This window comes from Primulina tabacum, chromosome 3, assembly GCF_025594145.1.
Source record: "Primulina tabacum isolate GXHZ01 chromosome 3, ASM2559414v2, whole genome shotgun sequence".
Taxonomy (NCBI): domain Eukaryota; kingdom Viridiplantae; phylum Streptophyta; class Magnoliopsida; order Lamiales; family Gesneriaceae; genus Primulina; species Primulina tabacum.
The window spans coordinates 6,858,283-6,870,399 of record NC_134552.1 but is presented as its reverse complement, the minus strand read 5'-3'; the positions used below and the strand labels follow the sequence as shown (position 1 = coordinate 6,870,399).

The 12,117-nt window shown below is 30.2% G+C and overlaps 2 protein-coding genes across 3 annotated transcripts; one reads left to right on the top strand and one right to left on the bottom strand.

Moving 5' to 3' along the window:
• The first annotated feature begins 110 nt into the window (after positions 1 to 110).
• On the top strand, positions 111 to 3,344 carry LOC142539707 (ferredoxin--NADP reductase, leaf-type isozyme, chloroplastic-like). The gene is made up of 9 exons (XM_075645343.1): positions 111 to 380; positions 480 to 714; positions 1,266 to 1,399; positions 1,500 to 1,578; positions 1,673 to 1,764; positions 1,863 to 1,940; positions 2,133 to 2,195; positions 2,585 to 2,819; positions 3,047 to 3,344. Exons 1-9 carry the CDS (start codon positions 273 to 275, stop codon positions 3,112 to 3,114), a joined length of 1,092 nt encoding a protein of 363 aa, XP_075501458.1. The 5' UTR covers positions 111 to 272; the 3' UTR covers positions 3,115 to 3,344.
• A 5,160-nt stretch (positions 3,345 to 8,504) lies between these two features.
• LOC142539705 (uncharacterized) lies at positions 8,505 to 12,036 on the bottom strand. 2 transcript variants are annotated; one of them, XM_075645339.1, is made up of 2 exons: positions 11,880 to 12,036; positions 8,505 to 10,233 (listed from the first exon to the last, which is right to left on the bottom strand). In XM_075645339.1, exon 2 carries the CDS (start codon positions 10,169 to 10,171, stop codon positions 8,588 to 8,590), a length of 1,584 nt encoding a protein of 527 aa, XP_075501454.1. In that variant the 5' UTR covers positions 10,172 to 10,233; positions 11,880 to 12,036; the 3' UTR covers positions 8,505 to 8,587. The 2 variants fall into 2 exon arrangements, with proteins under 2 accessions (XP_075501454.1, XP_075501455.1); XM_075645340.1 differs by lacking the exon at positions 11,880 to 12,036 and adding an exon at positions 11,806 to 11,836.
• Positions 12,037 to 12,117: the final 81 nt, after the last annotated feature.

Sequence of the window (12,117 nt, the reverse complement as noted above, 5' to 3'; positions counted from 1 at the left end):
AACATTAATTCTATTTCAAAGAATGTAAGATAAAACGATTATTTGATTTAGGGAGTCAAAAGCCAAAATGCAACAAAAACTTTCGTGTCACACTCGAACTGAGAATTTTGCTTGGCAGAAATATTGGCAGTCATACATTATAGATTGTTTTCTTATCCTCACTATTGCCACTGCGTTCACTTCCACTCAATACACAATCCAATTCACAGCTCCTCGCCATTTTTCTTGTTGTACTTTTCAAGATCAATTTCTCTACTCATTGGATTTCTACCATGGCTGCTGCGGTAAGCTCTGCAGTGTCCTTGCCATCCTCGAAGTCCGTTTCTTTTCCTCCCGCGACCTCCATCATTATTTCTTCAGAAAGAATTCATTTCAGAAAGGTATGGTGATGATCCTTGTTATCTTTGAGTTTATCCGATGTTTAATATGACAAGAAGTATTGGATTTTTGAGAAAAAAACTTGGGTTATTTTTATGCAGGTTCCTTTTTACCACAGGAATGTTCCTACTGGTGCAAAAATAGTGCCCATCAGAGCTCAGGTCACCACAGAGGCTCCTGCGAAAGCAGAGAAAATCTCCAAGAAGCAGGAAGAAGGAGTGATTGTAAACAAGTTTAAACCTAAAGAACCATATATTGGCCGGTGCCTTTTCAACACCAAGATCACGGGAGATGACGCCCCCGGAGAAACGTGGCACATGGTTTTCAGTACTGAGGGTATTTCTCCCCTATATGGAATTATTCATTATGTGATGATTAATAGGATCAAGTTGAGCCCATGAACTTGGAGTATAGGGTGGCTTTCGTATGCTTGACCAGGACTTGTATGCATCATGTTGTGGAGTGATAATTGCTCTAGCTATCTGGTGCTTTTAGATAAGCACCACAGCAATTTCAACATAGTGTTTGGAGAGTTGTAAGGTACAAAAAATTTGAGTTTTGTCATAATGACAATTGTATTAGATTCAAGATCATTTATTTGCATCTTCGATGTTGCAATTTTTAGCAATTGACCGCATTATTGCTAGAAAATGTTGAAGAGTATCAATATTGTTGTTCGCTTGCATGACTAGTTGTATGACATGACGATTAAATGTAATGTTTGCGTTGCTATACTGCTTAAAATATTTGAGTTACAATGTTACCATCTGAACAATATTTGGTACCTCGGCAAACATTCGGTTCAACGTTTGTGTGAGCTGGTGCCTCTTTGATCCAATTGGGATTGTTGGGTCTGATCTAACAAAGAAGTTTGTCTTTTTGAGCAGGGGAGGTCCCCTATAGTGAGGGCCAATCCATTGGCGTGATTCCGGAAGGCGTGGACAAGAATGGGAAGCCTCACAAGTTAAGATTGTATTCAATAGCAAGTAGCGCCCTTGGTGACTTTGGAGATTCCAAGACTGTAGGTTTTCCTCTAAATGAATTATGAGACCATTATGATTTAGATCTTTGGAAATACTTTCATTATAGTGATATCGTTGTTTCAATTCAATGGTATACAGGTCTCTTTGTGTGTTAAAAGGCTTGTTTATACCAATGAACAGGGGGAAGTAGTTAAAGGAGTTTGCTCAAACTTCTTGTGTAAGGCTTTGATTAAGAAAGAATTTTGTCAATGGTTTTGAATTTTTAAGTTTCAGATCATTTGATGCATGAAATCAAAATCTTCTTGACTTAGGTGACTTGAAACCTGGATCTGAAGTGAAGATAACAGGACCTGTTGGTAAAGAGATGCTCATGCCTAAAGATCCTAATGCTAACTTAATCATGGTATATTGCACGTTACTGCTCTTTGTATACCAGGTTCTTCTTTTCATGTCAACTTTTTGCTGAAAATTGTTGAACTTGGACATTAATTTCTTTGGTAGCTTGGAACTGGAACTGGGATTGCTCCTTTTCGTGCATTCTTGTGGAAAATGTTCTTTGAGAAGCACGAAGATTACAAGGTACACAATATTCTGAGTCCTGAAGATTCATCTTTCTTGATACATTCTTGTTACATTTTTAAAACCTCGAATATCATCAGACTTGAAACAAAAAAATAAAAAAAGAACATCAAAACAAACAATCTCTGATCACAAGCATCGCAAAGCTGATCTTTCACAATGTTGACAGTCACCTGTCTTCTATTATTGCAGTTCAATGGTTTGGCGTGGTTGTTTTTGGGTGTCCCCACGAGCAGCTCATTGCTCTACAAAGAGGTAATTTATAAAATTTGTACTCACATCTATACTAACTTATACCAATGAACTTTCTACGTTGGATCTGTACCAAAATACATCTTTTGACTACAAATAATGCATGTCAGTAGTAGAGCCAGGGTGGTCATCTGGACATGGCCTTAGTTGTTAATGATCGAAGTTTAGATTTCAAGTCGAAATTATTGATTCTAAAATGGAAAACGAAGTTCAAAATTTTATGTCTGGTATTCTCTCGTGTTTCCGAGTAGACCAAGAAAAAAGGTTCCCTATCAACGATCTAAAGTGGCAACCAACTATTTGATAGAGAACAAGTCAGTCGAATACGTATCCCAGATTGTGTTATAAACTTCTTGTTACTCCTAAAGACCAAGCATTTTGCTGGTGCGCAGGAATTCGAGAAAATGCAGGAGAAATTCTCAGATAACTTCCGGTTGGATTTTGCTGTTAGCAGAGAACAAGCGAATGCGCAGGGGGAGAAAATGTACATCCAAACTCGCATGGCTGAATACGCAGAAGAACTATGGGAACTACTTAAGAAAGACAACACCTATGTCTACATGTGTGGACTCAAGGGCATGGAAAAGGGAATTGATGATATCATGGTTTCTTTAGCTGCTAAAGACGGTAATTTTACAGAAAATCTTTGTGGCGCGTTTTGCTCAGATCCTGTCACTGTAAGGGACAGGACCTGAATTTTGTTTAAGGACAGGGAGGCCTGTGTCAACATTTCTGAAAAAATTATTCATGTCGTTCTTGGTTGAGGGGTTCACCTAAGAACCTCGAATCCGTCCCTGCCCGTGTTCCATGCATAGTATCCCTGTTTAATCTAATATATTTGATCTTATGTCCAGGTATCGACTGGATCGATTATAAAAAGCAGTTGAAGAAAGGAGAGCAGTGGAATGTGGAAGTTTACTGATTCTTGGTTTTCTTGTGCAGATATGAGCAATTCTCGTGTCTCTGGCTTAATTTTGTCTGAAGTGTGTAAATAGGAAAATTGTTTTGTAACAAATTTCAATCATTTTATAGAGATTCAAGAGCTTTCTTTGCCAAAATATATTCATTACTTACGGGATTGTACTCATAAATTTTATTTTCTAAATATCCTTTTAATATTATCATATTTAATTTTTCAAAAAAATAATTAAATGTAAGAATGTGTTTTTTTCTCATACTACTGTCTCATCAAAGATTTTCTTGTTTAAAACTATATTCTATAATTTATGCAAGTGTTGGGTTGAATGGGTTTCAATATTGTATCAAGACTTAATATGAACAAAGACTAGTAGTTTTTACAAGGTGTTTTAAGTGTGGAATAGACGAACGCTTGATCGATGATAATAGATTTCAATTATCTTAATTAACATTTTATCGACTTGCCCATTATAGTTTACCTAGCTAGCGTGATTTGCAGATTATTACGTGAAATTCGGAGTTTATCCGGTGTGCACTGAAAGATAGTGACTGCGAGTTCTCACGATATTAAAAAAAGATGTGTGTTGATAATAATAATTTGTAAATTGTTTATCGATTTAATAAATAAAATATATTCTTTCATTTTGTTTTATATATTACACAAAGTTTCAAATCAATTTTATGTTTTGAAAAAATTATGTTCACTCGTATCAATGATATTGTAAAGTGTAAACGATATGGTATGATGAATTGATGATATATCTATATACCTATAAAAGTGGGGATAGTATAAAAGTTTTCTCAGTTATGAACGGACATTATTACCCTTCACATGTTTACTTATTTTCATTATTAGGTAACATACGTGGTAATTTCACATTTATTCCATTAATTAATAATTAATACTAATTAACCATATTTTATGATTATTATTTTGTGTTTTTGACTTTATTCTCTATGTTCTTAAATGTTTGAGCTAATTTAAATAAACATACTATTAAATTTACTTAATATTAATATCAATTATTTTTTTCAAATTTTAATAATTTTCGTTCTAAATTTAATATTGATAAATGAAGAAACAAAAAAATTAAAATAATCAGTATTATTTTTAAACTAAATAAATGAGTTGAATTGAAAATAAAATTATATTTAATCAAAATTTTAAATTTATTTTGTCAAACTATTAATTTTTAAATGCATTAACAAATATAATATTTTATAAACCTAAATTGTGAATATAAATAATATTAATAAAAAAGTTAATAAATTTGAATCAGAAGTACATATAAAAGTGAGGACGAAGAATCGTTCATCCACATACATTGGATGATATGATACTAGAAAAATATTGTTGTACAGTTGATAAAATGAGAAAGAAATATGTAGAAAATCAATCAATTTTTTCATTAGTTTTTTTATTGTTTTTAATTAACAAAAAAAGAGGAAAAAATTTGAAAAAGTTAAGCACAATATAAATCTAATGTATTGATAGCCTTTAATAATAATCAATTGAATTGGAAAATATTATTATACTTAAGTAATTATATTTTATTCTAATTCAAATTTAGTAACTTTTTAATGTCCAATATATATAGAATTCATCAGTAGAGTACATGATTTTATTTTTCAAACGATAATAAGAAAAAAAAGAACCTTAAAATAGAAATATATAATGAAAACGATAATAAGAAAAAAAATAACCTATAAAAGTGTGGATAAATGAATCGTTCATCCACATACATCAGATGATGTGATGCTAGAAAAATAATGTTTTACAATTGCTAAAATGAGAAAGAAATATGTAGAAAATCAATCAATTTTTTCATAAGTTTTTTCCCACTAATTTTGATAATAAATAAAATAAATTGAATGATTAATTTTTTTAATTACTCTCATAGATTCTATTTTATTTAAGTCTCCTCATATTTATATATTATCAAATAGTACTCAATCATAACAATAATGTCATGACATTTTATTTGTATTTGTAGTGTTATTTACATACAAGTATATAATGACAATTATATTGACAAAAAGGTAAGCACACATTAAATAAAAAAAATCAACAAACACTTAATTTGAAAAAAAAAATAAAAATTTGAGCTTATTCACAAATCTATATACCTATAAAATTGTGGATAGTAGAAAAGTTTTCTCATTGTGAACGGACATTATTACCCTTCACATGTTTACTTATTTTCATTATTAGGTAACACAGTGGTAATTTCACATTTATTCCATTAATTAATAATTAATACTAATTAACCATATTTTATGATTATTATTTTGTGTTTTTGACTTTATTCTCCGTGTTCTTAAATGTTTGAGCTAATTTTAAATAACATACTATTAAATTTACTTAATACTAATATCAATTATTTTTTTCAAATTTTAATAATTTTCGTTCTAAATTAATATTGATAAATGAAGAAACAAAAAAATTAAAATAATCAGTATTATTTTTAAACTAAATAAAATGAATTGAATTGAAAATAAAATTATATTTAATCAAAATTTTAAATTTATTTTGTCAAACTATTAATTTTTAAATGCATGAACAAATATAATATTTTATAAACCTAAATTGTGAATATAAATAATATTAATAAAAAAAGTTAATAAATTTGAATCAGAAGTACATATAAAAGTGAGGACGAAGAATCGTTCATCTACATACATTGGATGATATGATACTAGAAAAATATTGTTGTACATTTGATAAAATGAGAAAGAAATATGTAGAAAATCAATCAATTTTTTCATTAGTTTTTTTATTGTTTTTAATGAACAAAAAAAGAGGAAAAATTTGAAAAAGTTAAGCACAATATAAATCTAATGTATTGATAGCCTTTTAATAATAATCAATTGAATTGGAAAATATTATTATACTTAAGTAATTATATTTTATTATAATTCAAATTTAGTAACTTTTTAATGTCCAATATATATAGAATTCATCAGTAGAGTACACGATTTTATTTTTCAAACGATAATAAGAAAAAAAATAACCTTAAAATAGAAATATATAATGAAAACGATAATAAGAAAAAAAAGAACCTATAAAAGTGTGGACAAATGAATCGTTCATCCACATACATCGGATGATGTGATGCTAGAAAAATATTGTTTTACAATTGCTAAAATGAGAAAGAAATATGTAGAAAATCAATCAATTTTTTCATAAGTTTTTTCCCACTAATTTTGATAATAAATAAAATAAATTGAATGATTAATTGTTTTAATTACTCTCATAGATTCTATTTTATTTAAGTCTCCTCATATTTATATATTATCAAATAGTACTCAATCATAACAATAATGTCATGACATTTTATTTGTATTTGTAGTGTTATTTACATACAAGTATATAATGACAATTATATTGACAAAAAGGTAAGCACACATTAAATAAAAAAAATCAACAACACTTAATTTGAAAAAAAAAATAAAAATTTGAGCTTATTCACAAATCTATATATACCTATAAAAGTGTGGATAGTAGAAAAGTTTTCTCATTGTGAACGGACATTATTACCCTTCACATGTTTACTTATTTTCATTATTAGGTAACATATGTGGTAATTTCACATTTATTCCATTAATTAATAATTAATACTAATTAACCATATTTATGATTATTATTTTGTGTTTTTGACTTTATTCTCCGTGTTCTTAAATGTTTGAGCTAATTTAAATAAACATACTATTAAATTTACTTAATACTAATATCAATTATTTTTTTCAAATTTTAATAATTTTCGTTCTAAATTTAATATTGATAAATGAAGAAACAAAAAAAATTAAAATAATCAGTATTATTTTTAAACTAAATAAAATGAATTGAATTGAAAATAAAATTATATTTAATCAAAATTTTAAATTTATTTTGTCAAACTATTAATTTTTAAATGAATGAACAAATATAATATTTTATAAACCTAAATTGTGAATATAAATAATATTAATAAAAAAAGTTAATAAATTTGAATCAGAAGTACATATAAAAGTGAGGACGAAGAATCGTTCATCCACATACATTGGATGATATGATACTAGAAAAATATTGTTGTACAGTTGATAAAATAAGAAAGAAATATGTAGAAAATCAATCAATTTTTTCATTAGTTTTTTTATTGTTTTTAATTAACAAAAAAAGAGGAAAAATTTGAAAAAGTTAAGCACAATATAAATCTAATGTATTGATAGCCTTTTAATAATAATCAATTGAATTGGAAAATATTATTATACTTAAGTAATTATATTTTATTCTAATTCAAATTTAGTAACTTTTTAATGTCCAATATATATAGAATTCATCAGTAGAGTACACGATTTTATTTTTCAAAACGATAATAAGAAAAAAAAGAACCTTAAAATAGAAATATATAATGAAAACGATAATTAAAAAAAAGAACCTATAAAAGTGTGGACAAATGAATCGTTCATCCACATACATCGGATGATGTGATGCTAGAAAAATATTGTTGTACAATTGCTAAAATGAGAAAGAAATATGTAGAAAATCAATCAATTTTTTCATAAGTTTTTTCCCACTAATTTTGATAATAAATAAAATAAATTGAATGATTAATTGTTTTAATTACTCTCATAGATTCTATTTTATTTAAGTCTCCTCATATTTATATATTATCAAATAGTACTCAATCATAACAATAATGTCATGACATTTTATTTGTATTTGTAGTGTTATTTACATACAAGTATATAATGACAATTATATTGACAAAAAAGTAAGCACACATTAAATTAAAAAAATTAACAAACACTTAATTTGAAAAAAAAAATAAAAATTTGAGCTTATTCACAAATCTATATATACCTATAAAAGTGTGGATAGTAGAAAAGTTTTTCATTGTGAATAGACATTATTACCCTTCACATGGATCAGTTTTCACCCCACCCCACCCCACCCCACCCAATTTATTCTTAAGATTAAAAATTTATTCTTCTACTTTATCCTAGACTCTAAAGAGTTGACCAATCGAACCATTTAGAAATTTACCCAAAATTATCTCATATTTTCATTTGTAAGCACTTTATTTTTTATACAAATTACTGTCATAAAATTTCTCATTCAAATACTAATACAAAAATTACACAATCCGTTTTGAGAATACAAGATAAATAAGAAAAATTCAATTTATTTTATTCAAATATTAGTTGGAGCTTTTTTTTTATTAATATAATAATATAATTTGAGTACACGAAGATAAAAGAAAATTTCAATTTATTTTATGTCAAATATTAATTTGAGTTTTTTTTAAAATTAATATAATAATATGATTTGAAGATACAATGGTAAACAATAAAAGTCAATGTATGTTAATTGTCATATATTAAATAGAGCATGTAAAATTTCTAGAAAAGCCATGAAAGAAAACAACTTTGTGATTTAGATAAAGATATACATGAGAATTCACACTTCAAAATGGTATATATGTATTAATCTGAGATCAATCATGGTTGATCAGCAGCTCATCAAGGAGCCTAAATGCAGGTAATAGCTTTCTCTCTCGGAAAATCAAATCAATTAGCACACTCCATGTATCAGGATCTGGCTCAAACCCCATTTCCACCAATCCAGACAATTGTATCGCAGCATCGTTTACTTTTCCAGCCTTACAAAGATGAACTATTAACTCATTCGACGTACAAAAGTGTGGCAGAAATCCTCTGCGCAACATCAGATCCAACAACCTCACCGCCTTCTCCGATTCACCTTCCTTGCACAAGCAATTTAGAACAATTCGATAGCTAGCCTTATTTAGATAAATACCGACAACAGGTAATCTCATAAGCATGGTGATAGCCTCATTCGATCTGCTTTCTTCACATAGTCCCCGGAGAATTACATTCATTGTAACCACATCTGGCCGGCATTCGTTTCTTTTCATCTCTTCAAGCAGCTCAATAGCTTCATCAGTTCTCCTGGCCCTGCAAAAGTAGTTAATTAAGGTAGTATAAACAACAATATCAGGTTTCAGACCAGCACCTTTCATCTCAACTAGAGTTTCTTTGGCCTCCTCAAGTCTTCCCTCCTGACAAAACCCATTCATCAAACTTGAATAATTGAACAAATTGGGGCTGCATCCATTTTTCTTCATGAATTTCATTATTTTCGAGGCTCCATCAGTTTTCCCACTACGACAAAACCCATTAATTAAGAGATTGTATGTCAAGGCATCGGGTAGTATCTGATGTTTGGAGACCATTTCCTCAAACAGACCAATCGCTTCTTCTAGCCTGCCACTTGCACAAAGACCGTTTATCATAGTTGAATAGGTGATCAAGTTCGGACAAGACAATTTAGACTTCTCCATCTCTTTTGCTACCTCAAAAGCATGTCCTAAATCTCCTTTCTTGCAATGATGTTTGACCAAAATGTTGAAAATACACGTATTGGGCTCCAAGTCAAAGTCTTTTCGAGTAGTCAAAAGGAAAGCCCGTGCCATTTCAATTTGATCTGCATCGACCAGAAGATTAAGACACGTGCTAATGGCTTTGAGAGACGGCTTTGCACGTACAATCGGCAGAATCCTGTGAAACATTTCAAGAACTCTTTCATGCATAGATGATTTGGAGAAATGCATCATGAGATTGAGGAATATGCCTTCATGAAATTTGCAGGTGTCATAGGTCATCTGATGAAGAACGGCATCGAGGAGCTCATATTTCTTGCATCTAGCAAGCTTGTGGAGAATGATAGCATAGGTGTTGTGGTTATGATTAAAGCCCTTCTGATTTGTAACTTCGTTAAAAAATTGTAGAGCTAGTTGTGGATCTTTTTCATGCTTTATCAAGTTGATAACAGATTCATGACAATGATGCTTTCTTTTCTGAGGTAACTCTCGGGCCACAGGGGTAGTTTCAGATGGCACATTTGCTCCCTGTGATATGTTCTCAAGGTGTTGGAGAGGAGAGCGGAACTTAACTAAAGATGGGAATGTTTCAACACCCGTGTAGACGCGACGAACTTTTCGGGCCACTACATCCATAGCATCCACATAACACACTGAATCTCTCCTATTAAAGTACATCACCAGAAGGAATTGCTATCTGCTAGCTAGCAAAGCCATTTGCTGGCATGCGTACGTATCGTCTGTATAAACGAAACCAAATGACAATAAATCACCGTAAGTTAGAAAAAAACTGAAGTTTTTTTTTTGGCTGAAACAGGCTCTCTGAAGTTTTTTTTTTGGCCGAAACAGGCTCTCACTTAAATATTTCAATTCAGAACTAGTAATAGTATCCCTTGGTTAACAGGAATACCCATGAACTAAAGCAAGCAAAATTCATATAATATTGATTACTCACATATCAAATCAAAATAACAAGGCATGGCGCCTGATTTCAGAAGTTAATTTTCTCATAAACAAGATAGCCATTCTTCCAGCTCAGTAAAGTGGGAAAAAATATCATAACATTCAAAATTCTTCTATGCATTCTTCGGCGACAGCCATTCTATGAGTTGTCTATGAGCAACTATCATTACATTAAAAAGTACAAGGCATGTCATCCTCTAGTCATTTGATATTTCTCAAAACTAAAACTTATAGTTGTGATCTCCAACCATCTCATTTTTATTTAATGCAGCAGTATTTAGTCCAATTCTTATTATTGGTGATGACAACTCATTGTTACGTCGACAATAGGTAAGGTAATTAGATGCCTGGGAGGTGAACACAGATAAGAAACATGAACACTGTAAATGATGGGCACAATGTGCGTTCAGTAGTTATTGAACAACAATTTTCATTTAAAAAATGAAATTTATTTTATCGAAAATGAACAATCAAGTAAGAAATTGTACAACATCAACTTTGACGTGAAGCTCCTCCTATTCAACATATATCAATATTTGTAAGTCTTGTAAAATTATTGCAAAAAAAATCATACAAAAATGAAAAAAATTCATTCAAGCAATTTGTCAAATATCTCAAGTGCATTATATTTTGGACGTCATCATTGCACTGATTTTCATATACAAACCTCCCAAATATACACAATTTTCACATACAAACGTCCCCACGTACGTACTGCAAACAAAACTGAACTTCATAACAAATATTAAAATAGTGAAGCACAGCAAATTAGTAACAATTAGCGAAGTTTCGGAAACGTGCCTTCAATTTGCAGGAAATGGTTGAATCTTACACATGCTTGCCTATATTTTGTGTCAAATATGTAAAACTATTCACACACAAATTAGACGTTTCCGGTAAAATATTCCTACGAAAATGTTACATCTGTGCCACTTAACTCGATATGTCACGAGATAGCAATACGAGCAAACCCATTATTCTAGCATTTCAATTAAGGGTCACTGGAAAAAAAAATTAAAAAAATTAAGCTCAATCTCAAAGCTATCAAACTTTCAACGTTTTACCAATAAATTTTCGTAAACTTGTATCAAATCCTACCTTCCATTTCCACCTCTCTGTTAATCGATTTTGCAGTGTCTTTTGCGATAGAAATTCCCCCAAAAAATTCTGTTCAATAGATTATTCAATTGATATCTCAGTTTTCAACTGAGACATTCCTTGATCTTTTGACGAAATTTGAGAACGATTCATTCATTATATACACAGATTCTTTCAAAAAAATAATCTTTGATGCAGCTCTAACACAAACATCCAAGGGTTTACCAAAAAAAAAAACAGTAAGCCATTACCTTGGGTAGGTTAGTGATGAAGCAGCTCTAACACAAACATAAAGGGTTTACCAAAAAAAACAGTAAGCCATTACCTTGGGTAGGTTAGTGATGAAGCTCGGGTAGATTGAGCGAGCTTCTTTGGACAATCTACCAAACATAGCAGAGTATTTTCGCAGTAAAGATTTTGATACGATGAGATCTGTATATCCTGGGACCTCGGGTGGTCTGACCTGGTTCTCTGATGATCCGTCTTGGTTTTTCTGGGTGATCTGTCTTGGTCTCTCGGCTGGTATGGCTTCAGACAATTGACTAACACTCAACGAGATAATG